Consider the following 17,583-nt stretch of genomic DNA (forward strand, 5'->3'; position numbering starts at 1 on the left):
TTTGGGTAGTAGTGGCGGGGTCCGGGGTGTTGTATTTAAGTCGAGGAGTCGATCGAGAGGTGTGTGGTGATGCAGTGGTGGAGACGATTATAGGCGGACAGGTGAGGTGGTGGTATTTATCGAAGAGCACTCTGTATTGGAGGATGGTGGATGAGGAATGATGGCCGCTTAGACTTGCTAGAGGAAAGATCAGTCACAGTGATCTTATCAGATTGTAGATTCAGATCGTCGCCTTCTCCTTCTGGAGCATTTGTACTTTGTACAGCAGATCGTCTGTGCTTTCGGCATCAGATAACAACTTTGACATGTCGCTTTCCATCAATTCCCATTATTCCACAGCATTCTGCCTCAACTTTATCCTGTCTAGAATACATATATCTTCTCGGCTTCGAAGATCCGGACAGCAGTTTGTTTTGTGTCCCTACAGATACGAAAAGACCCGTCGATATATATCAATAAGTTGGTCGGAGATCCGGATATCAGATTGCGCTTCGAATCACATTCCAAAATGGCCACTCCAGAGGCCGTAGAGCTCAAGAACAAGGGCAACGAGGCCTTCAAGAACCATGACTGGCCCACCGCCATTGACTTCTACACGAAAGCCATAGAGAAATACGACAAGGAGCCCTCCTTTTACACCAACAGGGCCCAGGTCAGTAGCTGAATGAATGCGGCGAGAGCACGCGACCATATCCCCGAAAAGTCCACGAAACTCATCAGTCCCCCACCCGCTCTAGGCCAACATCAAACTCGAAGCCTACGGCTATGCCGTGGCTGATGCGACCAAAGCCATAGAGCTAGACTCCAACTTTGTCAAGGCGAGTCGAGACTTGCGACCCTTTTGTGTATCCCCCACTTCTGACCTGTGAAGGCCTATTACCGGAGAGCAGTCGCCAACACTGCAATCTTAAGACACGCCGATGCAATCCACGACTGGAAGGTTGTTGTCAAGAAGCAGCCCAACGACAAGACGGCCAAGTTACAGCACGATGCGTGCCAGAAGGTCGTCAAGCGCGATGCTTTCCTCAAGGCCATCGAGGTCTCCGACGCCCCTTCTGCCCTCGAAGGTCTAGACCTGGACAACATGGTGGTGGATGACAGCTACGACGGTATGAAACTAGGTGACAAGATGACGCAAGAGTTCGTCGACGACATGATCCAGAGATTCAAGGACGGCAAGGCCATCCACAAGAAATACGTCTACCAAATCCTCGTCGCCGTCACGAACATAGTGTACGAGGAACCCACCATGGTCGAGGTGCAGGTGGAGAAGGATCGCCAATTGACCGTGTGCGGAGATACTCACGGTAGGCTAGCTGCATCAACATTGACAAGGACAAAGCATGGAACTGACATGCCCCAAACAGGCCAATTCTTCGATCTGTTGAACATCTTCAAGCTCAATGGCTTCCCCAGCCGAGACCACGCATACCTGTTCAACGGTGACTTTGTCGACAGAGGCAGCTGGTCCTGCGAGGTCGCGCTTTTGTTGTACGCCTACAAGTGGCTGTACCCGCAATCCATGTTCCTGAACCGCGGCAACCACGAGACGGACGACATGAACCGAATGTACGGTTTTGAGGGCGAGTGCAGACACAAGTACAACGAGCGCATCTTCAAGATCTTCTCCGAGTCCTTCTCTGCTCTTCCTCTGGCCACTCTTATCGGCGACAAGTACTTTGTGCTTCATGGCGGTCTCTTTTCCGACGACAAGATCTCTCTGGACGACGTGAGAAAGCTCGACAGGCACAACCAGCGCCAGCCCGGTCAGGAGGGATTGATGATGGAGATGCTCTGGACGGACCCGCAGACCATGCCCGGCAGAGGGCCCAGCAAGCGCGGTGTCGGCCTGCAGTTCGGACCCGACGTCACCAAGCGATTCTGCGAGAACAACGGCCTCGAGGCCATCATCCGAAGTCACGAAGTCAGAATGGAGGGATACGAGGTTGAGCACGACGGACGCTGCATCACCGTCTTCTCCGCCCCGAGATACTGCGACAGCACGGAGAACAAGGGAGCGTACATCAACATCAAGAACGATCTCAAGCTCGACTTCCACAAGTTCGACGCTGTGCCGCATCCCGACATCAAGCCCATGGTGAGTGACGATTATTGAATGCACGTTGTCTGATACTAATGTATTCGACAGGCCTACGCTAACAGTGCACTCACTGGCATGATGTAAACGACGACATGGCGACAACGTACCTAGCGACCGGGAAAAAATTAAGTAGTGTTCTCAAAAGTCTCCACTCGATCATAATCGAACATCTGAGTGTCAGGTTCGCGAGATATAGAGCGGCATATCTTTGACCCCACAGAAACCGACACTCACGTCCTATGTTCCCCTCCCGCTCTCGGTGCTTCCCGAATCTACACGTCTCGATCTCCAAGAAAGAAGACCTTGTCAGGGTGAGAATCGCGACATGGTTACTGAAAGAGACTCAATATAGGCATCTGGATAGATGAACATGGAAGATGGCAGTGAACCAGTGGAGCGTTTGTCTTTGGAAGTAGACCTAGCTCACGACGGGTACACGAAGCCGTGTTTCTGATTGATGTTATGATCACATCACGCAGCGGATACAGCTCAGGTAGCTACACGGTACGTATGATGAAATGTGCAGCGGCGACGCAAGATGGATCGAGGACGAGAAACAGGGTTCGCAGGTATGAAAGTGTAAAACATAGATATATATGGCAACCTTATGATGGCCAACGACCCGAGACTATTTGTTGTGCTTGCTGCACACGTGGAGGAACGGGAAGTAGACTCCGTTATACATGTGCCCTGCTTGAACCGTAGAATAAGGTACCTTGAACACAGAAGGTAGATTCAAAAGCAGAGGGAGTGGGTAGGTGGAAAACAAGAAGCAGCAAGTTTACGCGAAGAGATGCACAGATGCTCTTCCTCAAGCCACGCGGGCATGTTGTCGCGGCTAACTGGACCCTGATGGAATCTCCGAAGTCTAATGTCCGTATTCCTATTCCACCTTTCGAACCTCCGAACCACGCATATGCTTGTTGGAAACATTCCGTCAAATCAGTAGACGAGTGCCTAATTCCCTGGGCTAGGAGGAGCTTTAATCGGGTTTGAGATCAACAGAAACAAGAGAATAAAGACTGAGAAGATCCACCAATACACTCACTTCGCGCTCATGCGCCCATGAAGCTTCAACCATTCCAGAACTGCATACACGCACATCCACCCATCAGGAGCCAATACCAAAATTAATCTTCAACATAAACCTCCCTTAGCACCGGTATCCCGGGTGGCCCGTGGCCGAGGGACGGCAAGAAGAGGCACGATGCAATTCCCCAAGCTCACGCCGCTGCAATCGCGATTCGCCGTCTCTCTCACTGCCTCTGTCGTGCTGGTCCTGATATATTTCTTCCTATGGAGTCCTAAATTCGCATATGCTGCTGAAATTGTCGCTGGTGGGTCGCCGTCTGAGTTTTTGGGATCAATACGTGGGAGTGAGGATCACAATTGGGCGCGGATAGAGGATGAGGTGGAGGGACTGGATGACGATGACGACGACGACGACGACGATGAAAGCGATGCAGGAGGAGAAACTATAGCATTTGGTGATGAGTCACATGATGACCAGTTCGTGTTGTTGCAGGAAAGAGACGAGTTGGATGCTGGTACAATCCAATCAAGTAATGTCCCTGGCCAACTCAACATCAATCCCGGTCAACTGCAGATCTGGAGGTTCACCAATGCATCGCTATGGGCGAATAAAACCGATCCGGGCCCTGGTCTGCCGAGTAACAACTACTTGTTCGAGGATGGAGAAGACGACAACGACGACTTTTTTCAGGAGGAAGTTGAAGGCGCGAGATGCCGAGGAAGAACAGAACGGATTGTTCAAGAGACAAGAACGCGAGTCCCGGCAGATCTACATCTCAATCAATACCTGTCTACAGCCTGGATGGAATGGATCTGTCGACCAGGATCGTGCACCTCCTCAGCTGAAGCTCTACGTGTCCAACGATACCTCTAACAAAAGACCCGGACCCAGAGTCACCAACGGCACGCAGGTTGAGATTACCTTGGACGCGGGTTTCGCAAACTACACGATGAACGCCACGGGAGATGTCTTCATGTCTGTCTCGGCCGAAGATCTGCCCACCAACTTTACTGGGGTGTGGAATTATGAACTTGCTGTCTCGATCGAAGACTACTACCACAGAACCTTCGCGACCACTTTTCTGCATCTCGTCGACACAGACACCTACAACGCTCTCCTCGTCACCGACAACCTCACCCAGGCCAGCGCTGGTGATGACGTCTACAAGAAATGGATGAACCTCACAACACCCTTTACTCTTTTTGCCCAAAGCAACAAAGACAGGTCCATCTGGGGCGTGGAGAACAGCTACTGTGGTCTCAAGACGAGTCCGGCTCAGATCATGGCCAACACGAACGACGCAGGAGGTGTGACGGACGCAGTCCAGATGGGCATGATCACTCGTGGACTAGGCAACAAGCCGAAGCAGCAGTTTTACATCAAAGGACTGAACGCGAGTACGGACTATAAAGTCTATCTCGCCATGCAGGGCAACTCGACCAGTTCCGGACCAGGTGTCGTCGGCGGCGGTGGTCAAGTGTGGGCACCGACCCCGCTGAAAACCAAACAGGACGGCAACTGCCAGCTGATTTTCAACCTGACCTTCTGCAGCGAGGTCGCCTACGCCGTGCCCTCGAACCCCTACACCTTCCCATCCATCGACTCCCTATCCGCAGTCTACGACTCGTACGCGGGCCAGCTCTACCAAAACTTCAACTACTCCCTGCAACAAGTGCCATGCAACACGACCTCATCAGCGCAATACTCACTCGCCAAAACGTGCGACGACTGCGCCGCAGCATACAAACAATGGCTGTGCGCAGTAACAATGCCGCGCTGCGAAGACTTCTCTTCCACGCTCCCCTGGCTGCAACCGCGCAACATGGCGCAACGCTTCATAAACGCCACAGCCAGCACGACCTTCGCCAACGCGTCGGAGCAACAAGCGGCCTTCCTCCCCTCGGCCCTCCTCTCAGACCCCTACATCCCCATGGCCTCAGCGCCGCGCGACTCGCTCGCCTTCTCGCAGTCTTATGCTTCCGTCTTCGCCTCGAACTCCTCCCGCAACCCCGCCATCATCGACCAACAAGTCGAGCCAGGCCCGTACAAGGAAGTCCTCCCGTGCGCAGACCTGTGCTACTCGCTTGTCCAGTCGTGTCCCGCGAGTCTCGGCTTCGCGTGTCCGACGCCTGGAAAGGGGCTGGAGGTCGATTATGGGCGCCGCAGCGAGGGCGCCGATTTGAGTTGTAGTTATCTTGGCGCTGTGTATTACCTTAATGCCGCTTCGCCTGGGGCTCGGGCGGAGCTGGTGAGCGTGCTCGTTGCGGGCGCTGTGGCGGCGCTGGTCGCGGTGGGCGGGGTCGGGTGATTGCTGGTTTCTTTTGATTGGGGGGTGTTTTATGGCGTTTTCATTTCTCTCTTCGTCTTGGATGGAAGGACTGCATAGATTATCTTCTGGAAATTCCAAAAGCAAGCGGCCAAGCAAGCGAAGCGAAGCATTTTGTCCCGTTTTACTCTGTTCTGATCTTCTCCATTTTCTTCTCTGTTTCGTTCACAATCTATCGTAGTGTATCTCTCTACCCTTGGTCCTGTCTCCGATACAGCTACTTTACTGTGCAACCTCCTACGCTACACAAGCATGGTCTCGATTACTTACCTACCTACATACCTTATCATATTCACCTTAGTCTAGTCACAGTACGGTGGCCCAAAGACAGACAGACAGGGTGACCACCCCTTTCCCTTAGCATCACCTCGAGCCCCCTACACAAGATACTGTACCTATACACAAGATACCTATCCATACAGAACGTCAACGCCACAGCTGTAGGCCCAGCCCAGCACATTAAGTGCATACAATGCAGTGATTAGTCTGTCTGTCTGTCTGCGCAGTGCAGACCCCTGTCGGATTTTCTGTATCGACTAAACTCAACTTTTCTACGTCCTGTCCTGTCCTGTTTTATTTCACCGAGCCGACATCCCCAGAGCCGTCAATTCCATCGAAACTCAACTTTGGAAAATGAATATTTTGGGTCTCGGTTCCTGGCGAACGAGAGCTTTGTCTAGCGGAAATCAACCTTAAGTTGGGGAGAACGAGAGTGATAAGGTAATGTTAAGGTAATGCTGTCTGTCTACTGTGCTTTCTTCGTATATCAGGAAACATATCAGGTGGTACATACGAGAAGAAACACAAGGTGTGTGATGAGCAGAAGTAAGATATCGAGCAATATAGCTCCTAGGCAAGACATGTATGAAAGAGAAATAGCAAGCAGTTCAAAGTCATCATAAATGCAATCGAAACAAATACCTTCTCCACCCGGCTGCTCTGCTCTTCCCCTTCTGCACAGCCCGTCAGTACTTGTACAAGTAGCACAACCAATGACACGATGGATGCAATCAAATCAAAGATCTCGTTCACCCGGCCGCTCTCCTTTTCTCCCGTAACACTGTTCATCGGTCGCTCACTCGCATATTATGACATCAAAAATCACAATGGGAGCTCAATAGAACCATGACACCGAAGAAGACGCGTCGTCATAATCATAATCCTCAGACCCAATTGCGGATGGTGCATAGAAAACATCATCGGGTATCTCTGGAGGATAATTTCCACGCCTGTAATCTTCATCTCCAAAAGACCCAACCTCCACTACTCTTGCAGTCCGGCTCTGACCGTAGTCGTCAAAACCCTGCAAGCGATTATTGATGGCATAGAGAACATCCGGCTGCAACCCGTAGGCTCTGTCACTGTGCGCGTACAGAGAGTTCAGCATGATTTGGATGGGCTGCCACAGTTGGTCAAACGCCTCTCCTTCAGGAAGCACACGAGGCATGCTGGTGTCGGGAAATCTCACTGGTGCAAGGTTCTCCGTTCGCATGTGGTTGTAGCGCTCGAATGCATGGAGGTGATCTCGCATGCTATAAAGACACTCCAAAAGATGCACTCTGTCTCCGTGACGATTTAGATACATGTGACTGAGTAATTCCTGAATCGGATTCCAGTATGAAACAAAGCTTTCTGGTCCTGGAAGCACCTCAGGACGCGACGATCCAATATCTTGTCTACTGTATGGTTCCACATTTGCTCCTCTGGAAGGGCGAGAAGACCCATAGTCTTGTGTGCTGTATGGTTCCAGATTTGCTCCTCGAGCAGACCGAGAAGACCCATAGTCTTGTGTGCTGTATGGTTCCACATTCTCAAGTCTGACAGGCCGGCCATTGATAGTTACATGCATGGCTGGTCTCCGTTCACCGTGTGCGTCCTCGGAATATGTGTACTGATCAACACTATTATCGCAAAATCCGCCGTAACGAAATTGCACTACTGTCGACTGCAAGTGTCTATCTTCGTTGTGACGACCATTATTCAGGTTGGTAGTATAGCATACGTTCCGGTCAGGAGCGCCTCGTAGACTTGGCTAATCGTGGCTGCGGCGCAGACGCCGCTCACTTCTTGGATCTCTTGGATCAGAATATCGAGTAGGCATATTCGTAGTTTCTGTGCCTTACTATGCTGTTAGAGGCAACAAAAATTCGAGGAGTCCCGGCGAAGTGGATGTTGATGTCCACTGAAAAGTATGCTCGAGTGTTGGAGAAACCACAGAGGACTCGCGGGACATACTCTAGACGCACCCTTGGCGCATGAGCAGCTCAGAAGACCTCTTCCGTGACACGTCTGCCGTACCACAGAGACAACTCATCTTCGCCTGTGTTTGCTTCCTCGTCGTCATACATGTAGAAGCTTGTGAGTTTCATCGAGTCCTCGTCGTCCTCTACGGTAGGCCAGGTCACCTTTGCGCCAGATTTAGAATCCAGCAAATCCTTTGTTGTAGACCAACTGTAACGACACTCAGTACCCCAGCCAAAGTGCGGATCCATGTTGTGCTTTAGCCAGCTAGAGCAACGAGCATCACTAGGATAACCGGAGCCCCAGCCAGCTGCCGGGTGCTCAGGAAGCGCCTTCTTTGCACGAGCATCGTCACGAGCTACAGCTTCCTTGAAGTTGTCGTACTCAACGTCAAGCGCAGCATCTCTGCTTACCTTGGCGCAAACACTCGCTGCGGATACACAAGGATACAAAGAATCAGCCTTTTTGGCAACAGTGATGTTGACCGTGGGGAAGATGCGCTCGAGCTTCCTCTGATAAGTAGCCGGCTGACCGATGGTGTCGATGTAGATTTCCTTGACATTGACACCCTGGGCAAAGACCTGCTTGATCAGATCGATCGTGGCGTCCATTGCCTGGGCATTCAGATTGTACATCGCTGTGGGTCTCAATTGGGCAGATGATATGTCCCTTGCTGACATGACGCGAGTCGCCCAGCCACAAGAACGAAAGAGATCCGTTCCCGGGGTGCAGATGGCCTGCATCAAGGATGAACGGAATGCTGGAGTGAGAACTTTGGAGTCGTCAAAGTGATGAGTGTCTGCCAGTAGAGAGCGGTGCATTGATATGGGCAAATAGTACAAGCCATACACCATAGGTCCTATGATGCTCAGATCAGGAACAGTACAAGTCAGTGGCAGAGGCACACCACATACCTAACACAGGGCCTCTTCCAGCTTCGTCAACACCCAGAACACACTCGGTAGACATGTCTGCCTTGACCACTTCTGGCACATCGGACATGTGAGTGTAAGATGTGCCAGCCAATATTGGCTCTTTCTTGACTGAAGGAGGCACAAAAACATTGTCGATTGGGGTTTCCTGGGCGATGTCCTGAGACTCGTTGACTTCTTCCATTGGTTCGTCCATGATGTTTTCTCGTGAAATCAAATACTGATCAGATCTCAATGGTATTCTAGATGTGAAGGCAGTGTGAGATATTAATGTTGCGAGAAGACGCGCGCAGGCGTGATGGTAGCGCGCTTGCCGTGAATACGCCGACATAATACCCGATTAGGAAGTGGGATGGTGCAGCGTACTGTACGGCAGGAAGTAAACATAAGCCAAGAATCCCCACAAACAACGCCGCAGACACAACAGAAACGACGTGCGTTCCTTCCATTTCCATCAACTGTGACAAACACGCGGCTATATCGACACCTACATACTCAACGACAACACAGTTCCATCGTCCCATATATTTACTCTCATACAATCTAGCTCTATTAACGCGCCAGCCCTTGTGGTTGCTCATTACAGATTTGTGCCGCCATTGGATACCCGCCACACGCCACGGCATGGCGTCAACAAGATTGACCCCCGGTCGGCGACGACACAATAATCTGAAAGAAAACATGTATTTTGAACCAGGAAAGCAGGGACGGTACGCGCCATACACTTGATCAAGCGAAGCAAGAAAGCTGGGAAGGAGCGCAAGCGATTCTGACTTCGGTGGTGACAGACGAACGGGCATCACCCTCAAAGATACAGGCGTACGCGACGAATACGGCCTCGAGCCCGTCAGCGGCATCTTCTCTTCGCCGATACCAACACCTCAGCGCTCTTCACAGCGTAAGCGCGGAAACGCTAGTGTAGAGGTCGAAAATGGTAAATATCAGACATCCAGGAACTCTGTGCTGACTTGGCCTCGCTTCATCGATGGCTATATATTGTGAATGGCTAACATTGACATGTTGCTATAGCTGCTGCCACACAGACTACCGAGACTCTCAACTTGCGCAAGACACCTCATCTCCCACCGAAGACGCAGACTCCCAGACACACCAATATAGGTGGTTCTCCTGTACGACATTCTTCTGTGCGACCCGGATCGCGCCATACTTCTCCACAGCGACCTTTGTCGGCTCAGCCAGACCGGGCGAATCGGAAACTTGACTTCACTAAGAATGCAAGCAACGTAAGGACGAGCGTCGAACAAAGCCCCAGTCCATTCAAACCAAGACCTGGCAAGGGCCGTAAAAGCATCTTTGAATTCGATGATTCTCCGGCCAAGAGGACGGGCGATGCTCGGAGTGATTCGGTTGAGCTTGAGAGGACCGTACAGGAAGCACAAGAAGCCATCGATAGCATGATTAGAGATGCGCCAGAGTCAGAACAGATTGAAATTGATACTACTGCTGTTCAGGTACAGCTCTCCGACAAACAGAACTCTTCAGCCTATCCGCATTCGCCTTCGGACGGCCCATCTTCAAATCAGAAACGCAAACGAGGAAACCCCAGGACTTCTCAGATTGGCAAAGTAGAGTCAACGCTCCAGCCCGAACCCGATCAGAAGCGTCGGAAATCATACGCTCGGGAAGCACCATCTGAGCCGACTAACATCGATGAGACGCTCGCCGAGACGACAGTGAACGAGCCGGAGGAGACAGAATATACGACCGTCGGAGCCACAGCCATCGACGAAACTCACGCGGATCATACCGAATACACAATTGCGAATCATACCGCCTATACAGCCGCAGACCCTACAGAATACACTACTGCAGAGCCAGAGCAAACCATTGTCGACCTTACCCAATATGCAGCGACCGAGCAGAGTGAACTTACCGAACAGTCGATCGAAGATACCGCGATGCCTGATGAGTCCATGGCCGAGACCGAGTTACCGATCGAATCACCGACGGTCACCAAGGCGAAGAAAATTCAACAGTCACACTCTCCACAACGAGTTCTATCCAGGCATCAATCGGAGGACGATGACAGAAGTGTTGAAGATTTTGTGCCACCCCCCGAATCCGACCATGAGCCGGAGCCGGTACAAGAAAAGGCGCAACCGAAGCCGGGCAAGCGTGGACCACCCGCCAAGGCAGCATCACAAAAGAAGAAGTCACAACAGCCGAAGAAACCTGTCGAGGATCCGGGTTCAGACGATTCGCAAGGCAACAAACGAAAGGGTCCGAAATCCATAGTGACTCTACGTGCTGGGACACCCCAGGAAGAAGACGGAGCAACACAGACGCGATCAGGACGAACATCTATCAAACCGCTCAAATATTGGTGCAACGAGTCTTTCATATGGCGCCATGGCGAAGTTGACGGTGTGGTCCGCGCAGAACCGCTCGACGAGCCGAAGCAACCTTCACGAGCGCGAGGCAGACCGAAGAAGAAGTCCAAGGAACTGTCATCGATCAAGGAAGACGAGGAAGAGGCAGACGAAGATCTGTTACCTGAAGCCTGGGAAGACGAACTGGGTGTGATTAATGGGCGTGTCAGAACTTGGGACGCAGAGGTAGGGGCCGGCAACCCCGACGACGAGGTCCACGAAGGTAAGCGCGTTTGCAGCTCTACTCATGATTTGAACGATCTCACTGACGGCGTTCTAGATATTGCATTCGCATCGACGGCGATCGCTACGCGCGACGTACAAGGCTCAGCTTTTCGCTACGCCAAAGTCATGACGATGCCCTTTTTCGGGGCAGGCATGGTCGAGGTACCTCCAGAAGGCTTCAAGCGAATCAAAAACTCGCGGAAGATGCAGATGATATTCTTTGTGCACGAAGGCAAAGTCACGGTCGAGGTTGGAGACATCAAATTTGGCATGTCCAAAGGCGGCGTTTGGCAGGTCCCAAGAGGTATGTTGCAACACGTCATTATTTTGTATTTTGCTTTTTTCCTTTGCGCTGCACCTCCCCTCTTATTCGCAATGTATCACTATTCCTGGTCAACGTTCCTTTAACCACCGACTTGAAAGGCGGTGTCTCACCGCCACGACGACGACAACGAACCTCAGGTGCGCAAAGCGGGAGCTGGCTCCTGTGACACGGGAGTGGTTGCAGATTGCCTGTTTGGTGCAGCTCGTGTCTCATCGAACTGCACCGAACCTCAGAATTTGTGCGACAATCCGGGGTACGGAGAAATCATTGCGAACGAAGGTTCATCGTTCGACCGACCCACCTCATCCGCACGCAAGCATGCATGCGTGCATGTCCTGTACTATGCAGGGCGACCAAGAATACGTGGCTCCAACGGATTGGTTCCGAGATTCTGGAGCCGTGGTTCTCAGCGACTTTTCTCCGGCCTATTTGCAATTACCGGACGCTGCACGTTGCTGGGCGCTGAGTCGGGTATTGCCCCTTACCACCCCGTGAGATCCCGTCCAACCTTAACGGAGCGTCCTCTTCGTCTGGATTCGGTGGTAATTTCTCATGTCGCCTACAGCTGTCCAACCTGCGTAAACGGGCGGGGCAGCGGAGGGGGTTGCCCGACCGGAATCACGTTTGACCCTCGCACATCTTTTCCGTTTTCTATACTATTTCCCCTTTCGGCTTTAGCTCAGGTCTGTGCGGACTTCCAATGCTGACCCTATACTCCGTACACTAGGTAATAACTACGCCATCCTGAACGAAAGCAAGCGCCACGTCGCCAAGATTTTCTTTGCACAGGGCTGTGAGCTGGAGGCTGGTGTGTACGACGCGGGACCCTCTGCTTGAATAACAAATGCCACCACTGTGGCTCCTAGCCACCACCACCGCTATAGGCAGGCAAATAGCGGCACTATAATATGTTCTATTACACTTTTATGACGTTAAAGGTTTTTTTCTCCCTGTGGCCGACCCGGAAATATATCTAGTCAAGTATTAGGCACTGATTACTCCGAATACACCCGCTTATATGTTCACTCTTCCGACGAGTCATTCTGGATGCTTGTAACGGACCGAATCGAAAGTCCACCGCGGGTTGAGAAGTAGTCTTGCTATAGTGTGCTCCCCTTTCCCCATCTGCCACCAAGACAATGTGCCGGACCAAGCAACGCTTCACGATCGGCAATGACTCGTCGTATGACCATTGTCCCATTGAGGAAGAGCAGCGACCTCATAGCTGTCGGATGCGGGAACCCATGCACTTCTTGGTAAAGCCGTTTGGTCAATGAGATTAAGTACATCGCAGAGATCAGAAATCGAAGCTAAACCACTCGCCCGCAAGGAAACTCTACTTGGCGACATTGTGACCAAGTCTCTGTCGGTCGCCGCGGGACCTACGCACACCCACACGCTTGTACATAGCAACAGTAGTTCTTGTGTCCCCTTCTTAGTGTCCTTGGATTGCGACATAATTTGTAAAGCAGAGAGACCAAGGGTCCCGTTCACGAGCAAGGTCGGCAGTACCATACTTCGTCACAGATACCGTACCGTCCTTTTCCTTCTTCAACAAGAGGGTGTGGAGAAAGTCTTTCGTGCGTACTGTAATCATTTCGTAGATACAATGGCTCTTGCTGCCAATCTTACTCGATAATTCATGTGGCTATGGTACAGTACAACGGCCTGGCTCTGGTCGACTGATCTTCTAGTTCATCTGCGAAGAAGGTAGCATTGTACGCGGCTTTTTTCCCTGTCTTTGGATCGATGTAAGATACATGTTGGTGATCAGAAGACGCTTTAGGGAGGGACCGTCGATCTTGTGGTTTCGTCGCTAAGCTTATTTCTTGTTCGATCGGGCTTCGTAGTCACTCGGACGTTCTCTCGTGTAGTTATACCTACTTCGAATAATAAGGTAGGGAATCCCCCCTTTGACCCTTTCTTGAAGTGCATACAGTACATGTATGCATACTGCATTTGTACACCCTCTTGTTTTGCCCTACTTAGCCTCCTTAACTTCGATGGCGCTTACTAGTGCTCTAGCATACCACGTGTCTCGAAGAGCTTGACTGTCACAAGGTTGGTGGCACTATGTGTGCTGTTAGCGCTATTGTTATCATAGATGATCAGTTTTGAGTTCTCGCAAACAACAAAACTTTCCACACAACCACACACACACACATGGACGCCACTCTCGAATCTGGTCCTCCTGTGGCCTACTTGGTTCTGCAAACTATCCTTGATGATACTGCAAATTCGTGCTATTTGCGCCATCCGGTTTGAACCATTGATTAGCACTCTTTGCTCCTCTTTGGTCCTTGATTCTCGCGAACTGCTGTAATCCCCAGCCTCCCGTATACACACATGTACTCACACACTTACCTGGGATCTGTACATCCGCGATCACCCTCCAATGTCTGTCTTAACATCTCATCGCAGCTTAGAACTCCCCATCGTCATCACTGCCGAATTCATCCACAACTTCAAAGTCGCCTACTTCGATGCGCTCCGGTCTCACAAACACACCGCTATTGGGCGCACACTCGAAGTAGCGTGTCTTCTTTCCCTCAGAACCCGCCCCCGCAATGCTACCGTCGTTCTTGCCCGTTGGTTCATCAAGGGCAACCCCGATCCATTGGCCCAATCCAGGGATCTCGGTGACCTCGCCTATGTACTTGACGGTTCCCCTACGTGCGTCTGTAGAGGCGGGGAGGAGTTGGCAACGAGCGCCAATCTTGATGCCTGTTAGGGGAAACCAAATAAGTCAGCCAGTTATTCATTCACCGAAATGAGCAGCCAGGTGAATGTAGGGTAAGCTTAGCGAGCAAGCATTGAAATGTGTGGAAGCAGTATAGAACCGTTCGTGGTCGCGCTTGGTGATCTTGATAAGAACTTTGTGGTGAGGCTCGTTCGGACGGTCACGATGGAGATGCATGGGTCCGACACGTGGATATCAATGCAGCTAGGCAGAAATCAATCTGTACACTGTAGAGTGCGATGACTGCTTTGCGTATTTGGAGATACATACCCCTTTCTTCGATTTCTCGCTGGACGGCGGCAATCTTCTTCTGCTCGATCGAGGGAGCATTTGGGTTGAAACGGCCAATTTTATGAGCTCGCTTGTAGGCCAGGACACTATCGGTACGAGACTCATACTCGTCGGCTGGCATTTCATATTTCTGGATTCCCGATACGTCGTTATAGTTTTGCCGCAGACCTGGCGGACGGGTATCTGAAACCTAAGTTTGCATAGGGCCATCAGTATCATCGCAAGTGTGAAGTAAAGTTGCTGTTGATAATGGACAGTGCTCATGCATCTGATAGACAAGGATCGATCGCCGTACAACATCATGCCAGGCGGAATCGTGCGCCACAGCTGCCATGTCGTGCTTGTCTTCTGCATGATGTGGTGGTCGGTCTTCGTGAATCCCGTCTTGTGCCGACTGTGAAACTCAGCCGAGAGGGGGACATATATCCTATCATTCATATTCGACAAGCATCAAGATAGTGTCCGTCGTATGTGTTGAACCTAGAAGATAGCCAAGGTCTGAGGTTGGCGAGCCGTCTCAACAGCAAGGCATAGAAGCCGACATGTTACTTTGCCCTGGAGTTTCAACATCCCTGACTCCACGTTTGTACTCATTTCAACGTATCTCCATCCGCATGTAGGCTATGCATGTGTGGGAATTTGGAGTGCATGGATCAATCATGGAAAGGCATAGAATCAGCACTCACATGAATTTCCGCATAAGCTTGTAGTGGATAATTGTTCAGCTGCACACTGGCTTCATTTTCTGATTGTAGGGGCTGAGCAGGCCATGATGAAACCTTCAATGATAGGCTCTGAGCAGATGCAGGTATGCCTGTGATAGGCTCCAATCGATCTTTGAGATGGGCGATCGTCCACGAGGGGGAGATCCGACGCTCCGACCGTGCGTTCTCCGATATAATAAGAAGGGGAATGTCCTGGGCCGACATGGTTTGGTGGTTGGTGACGAGGTGGGAGATCAAAGCCGACACGAACAATAAAAGTTGCACACCTAGGTGAGACGGGCTTACTCGTCCAGCTCAAGCGGCTTTTCTCCGGAGGTTTGGAAGTATTTCTCCGCAAGGTTCTGAACTTCTGAAATCTTTGGTGATAGACGAGCCGTGTGAGCCCTTGCTGCACTCTGAGATAGGTCAAGAATTACGACCATGTGTCGGTCTGGTGTATTCGAGACAACATCACTTTGATCCAGGGGGATCATCATGGACAATGCGTTGCTACTTTGAAGAAGATGGGGTGCACCTGCCTTCCACAAGGCACAGAGTCACCGAGATGCCGGTGGTCCGTCAGCGAACGATGTGTTCAACTTCGCTCCTTACCTTGCCTTAGCTTGTGATCCATCTTCGCGGGGCCGAACGTTGTCAGAGGAGGGTGCACTTAGGATATTCATGACTTGGTGTGTGATAACCTACAATACAGTAATAAATGCGGCTCAGAGTCTTGGCTACCTTACCGTTATGCGGCTTGCTAATTAGGTACCTTACCCTTACCTTATCTTCCTCAAGCTCACACGGCCTTCCAACCTATTTCCATTTTGAACTTCTACTGTATCTTTATACTTTTTGCACTTCGACCTCGATCGAGGGAAGGATCACAGATATACTTGTCGATCGGTAACGCGGTAAAATGGCTATTTTGACAGTCCGTGCTTCAGTTGTCGCTGTCCTCGAGGCCGCAAGATCCGTAATAATTGCCCACGATCAGATACTGGTGAAGACTACTTGCGGCGATCCATACGCCGGCTGTTCTGAACTGCTCCATGACTTGAGGATATGCGCCTACTGAATCAGTCGAATATACCATTGACGGAAGGGCTGGAAACATAAGCGACAAGTGATGCTATAGGAGCCGCCTCGTCAACCAGGAATGTGAGACAATTGCGGAGTGGCCGAGCGCTTCCTTGGTGTCGGACGAATGCTTACCTATTTCACGGGCTCGCCATGGCACACGCGGAAGCGCAGCGGACATAGATGTTTGACCGAACTTTGCGGAAAACGTGAGCAGGTGTTCGGCGCTGGGCTGGTACCTTATCATTTACCCTTATGTAGCGCAATACTTCGCATGTGGTGCAGCTGATGATGAGACGCCGCGATGTCATTGGGTATTCCCGCCGTACTAATGAAGGGGCAACGTCATCGTCCCTTGTAGATTGCCTTTAGCAATAACGTGGCCTTGCGACGCGTACAGTAGTGCGAACGCACGTCAGGATGGGGGCGGACGATCGGGACAACGATCAAATGTGGTCAGCAGGCCTACTACAGACACACACACACACACACACACACACACACACTGCGAGGCCAGATCAGATGAGAAGTAGTAGTTCGACTGCGCACCAGTGTTGCACAGCAGCAGATAACCACATTCATCTCAGGTATTTCTCCGTCAATGAGGTGCCTATATGTCGCCGGATAAGTTTCACCGTGCCGAAACTTGATTCAAGCTTCATTCTCAATGGAAGGTGCCTGTGCGCGAGGACCGCTCGGTACAGCAGCCTTGTCAAGTCAAGTGTGCAAGCATGAGCTTCACACGACGCAGGCCTGGAGTTAAACATGAACCAAAGGTAGTGTAATAGCACGTCCTGCCACTGTCCCGGGCCAGATTGACTTTCTACGCCACCAACCGTTACCTGTCAGTCTGGACCACACAACTCTGCCTTACGGCGACTTTCACCGTGAAAATCCCGCTGTGCATCATCATTCGCCTTATGATCCCAGCAAGTTGTCCTGTGGCTGAGAGTGAGGTTCAGCGGCGCAGCAGTAATACCGACATGTGTGTGACCCTGATGATGTCCGATTAGCATCTCTCGAGCGAGAAGTGGAACCACACGGCAGCCTGTCAATTGCAGAGATTGATGTGGTAATTAATAAGGTGATTGCTCGGCTCTAACAGCATGATCACCTGGGGGTACCGCATAATGACACAATTACGCGGATCATGGTTCGTGAGGTTCGGCTTTCACAGCGTCGATACGTCCTACGT

General features: G+C 51.2%; 4 protein-coding genes across 5 annotated transcripts; 2 read left to right on the top strand and 2 right to left on the bottom strand.

The window, feature by feature from the left end:
• Window positions 1-508: 508 nt before the first annotated feature.
• Window positions 509-2,185, top strand: AAFC00_005249 (uncharacterized protein; the record flags this gene model as incomplete). Its single annotated transcript, XM_069345001.1, has 5 exons — window positions 509-652; window positions 738-818; window positions 872-1,307; window positions 1,368-2,098; window positions 2,150-2,185. The coding sequence occupies 5 exons, from the start codon at window positions 509-511 to the stop codon at window positions 2,183-2,185; spliced, it is 1,428 nt and encodes a 475-aa protein (XP_069202833.1).
• Window positions 2,186-7,724: 5,539 nt separating this feature from the next.
• On the bottom strand, window positions 7,725-8,829 carry AAFC00_005250 (uncharacterized protein; the record flags this gene model as incomplete). The annotated part of the gene is made up of 2 exons (XM_069345002.1): window positions 7,725-8,560; window positions 8,616-8,829. The coding sequence occupies 2 exons, from the start codon at window positions 8,827-8,829 to the stop codon at window positions 7,725-7,727; spliced, it is 1,050 nt and encodes a 349-aa protein (XP_069202834.1).
• Window positions 8,830-9,257: 428 nt separating this feature from the next.
• AAFC00_005251 (uncharacterized protein) lies at window positions 9,258-12,410 on the top strand (the record flags this gene model as incomplete). Of its 2 annotated transcripts, none has more annotated exons than XM_069345003.1 (5): window positions 9,258-9,343; window positions 9,422-9,567; window positions 9,663-11,246; window positions 11,304-11,552; window positions 12,301-12,410. In XM_069345003.1, the coding sequence occupies 5 exons, from the start codon at window positions 9,258-9,260 to the stop codon at window positions 12,408-12,410; spliced, it is 2,175 nt and encodes a 724-aa protein (XP_069202835.1). The 2 variants fall into 2 exon arrangements, with proteins under 2 accessions (XP_069202835.1, XP_069202836.1); XM_069345004.1 differs by having other exon boundaries at window positions 9,315-9,343.
• Window positions 12,411-13,995: 1,585 nt separating this feature from the next.
• Window positions 13,996-15,533, bottom strand: AAFC00_005252 (uncharacterized protein; the record flags this gene model as incomplete). Its single annotated transcript, XM_069345006.1, has 3 exons — window positions 13,996-14,297; window positions 14,584-14,794; window positions 15,291-15,533. 3 exons carry the CDS (start codon window positions 15,531-15,533, stop codon window positions 13,996-13,998), a joined length of 756 nt encoding a protein of 251 aa, XP_069202837.1.
• Window positions 15,534-17,583: the final 2,050 nt, after the last annotated feature.

The sequence above is a fragment of the Neodothiora populina genome (assembly GCF_041146345.1).
Source record: "Neodothiora populina strain CPC 39397 chromosome Unknown canker_contig_5, whole genome shotgun sequence".
NCBI classification, from domain to species: Eukaryota; Fungi; Ascomycota; class Dothideomycetes; order Dothideales; family Dothioraceae; genus Neodothiora; species Neodothiora populina.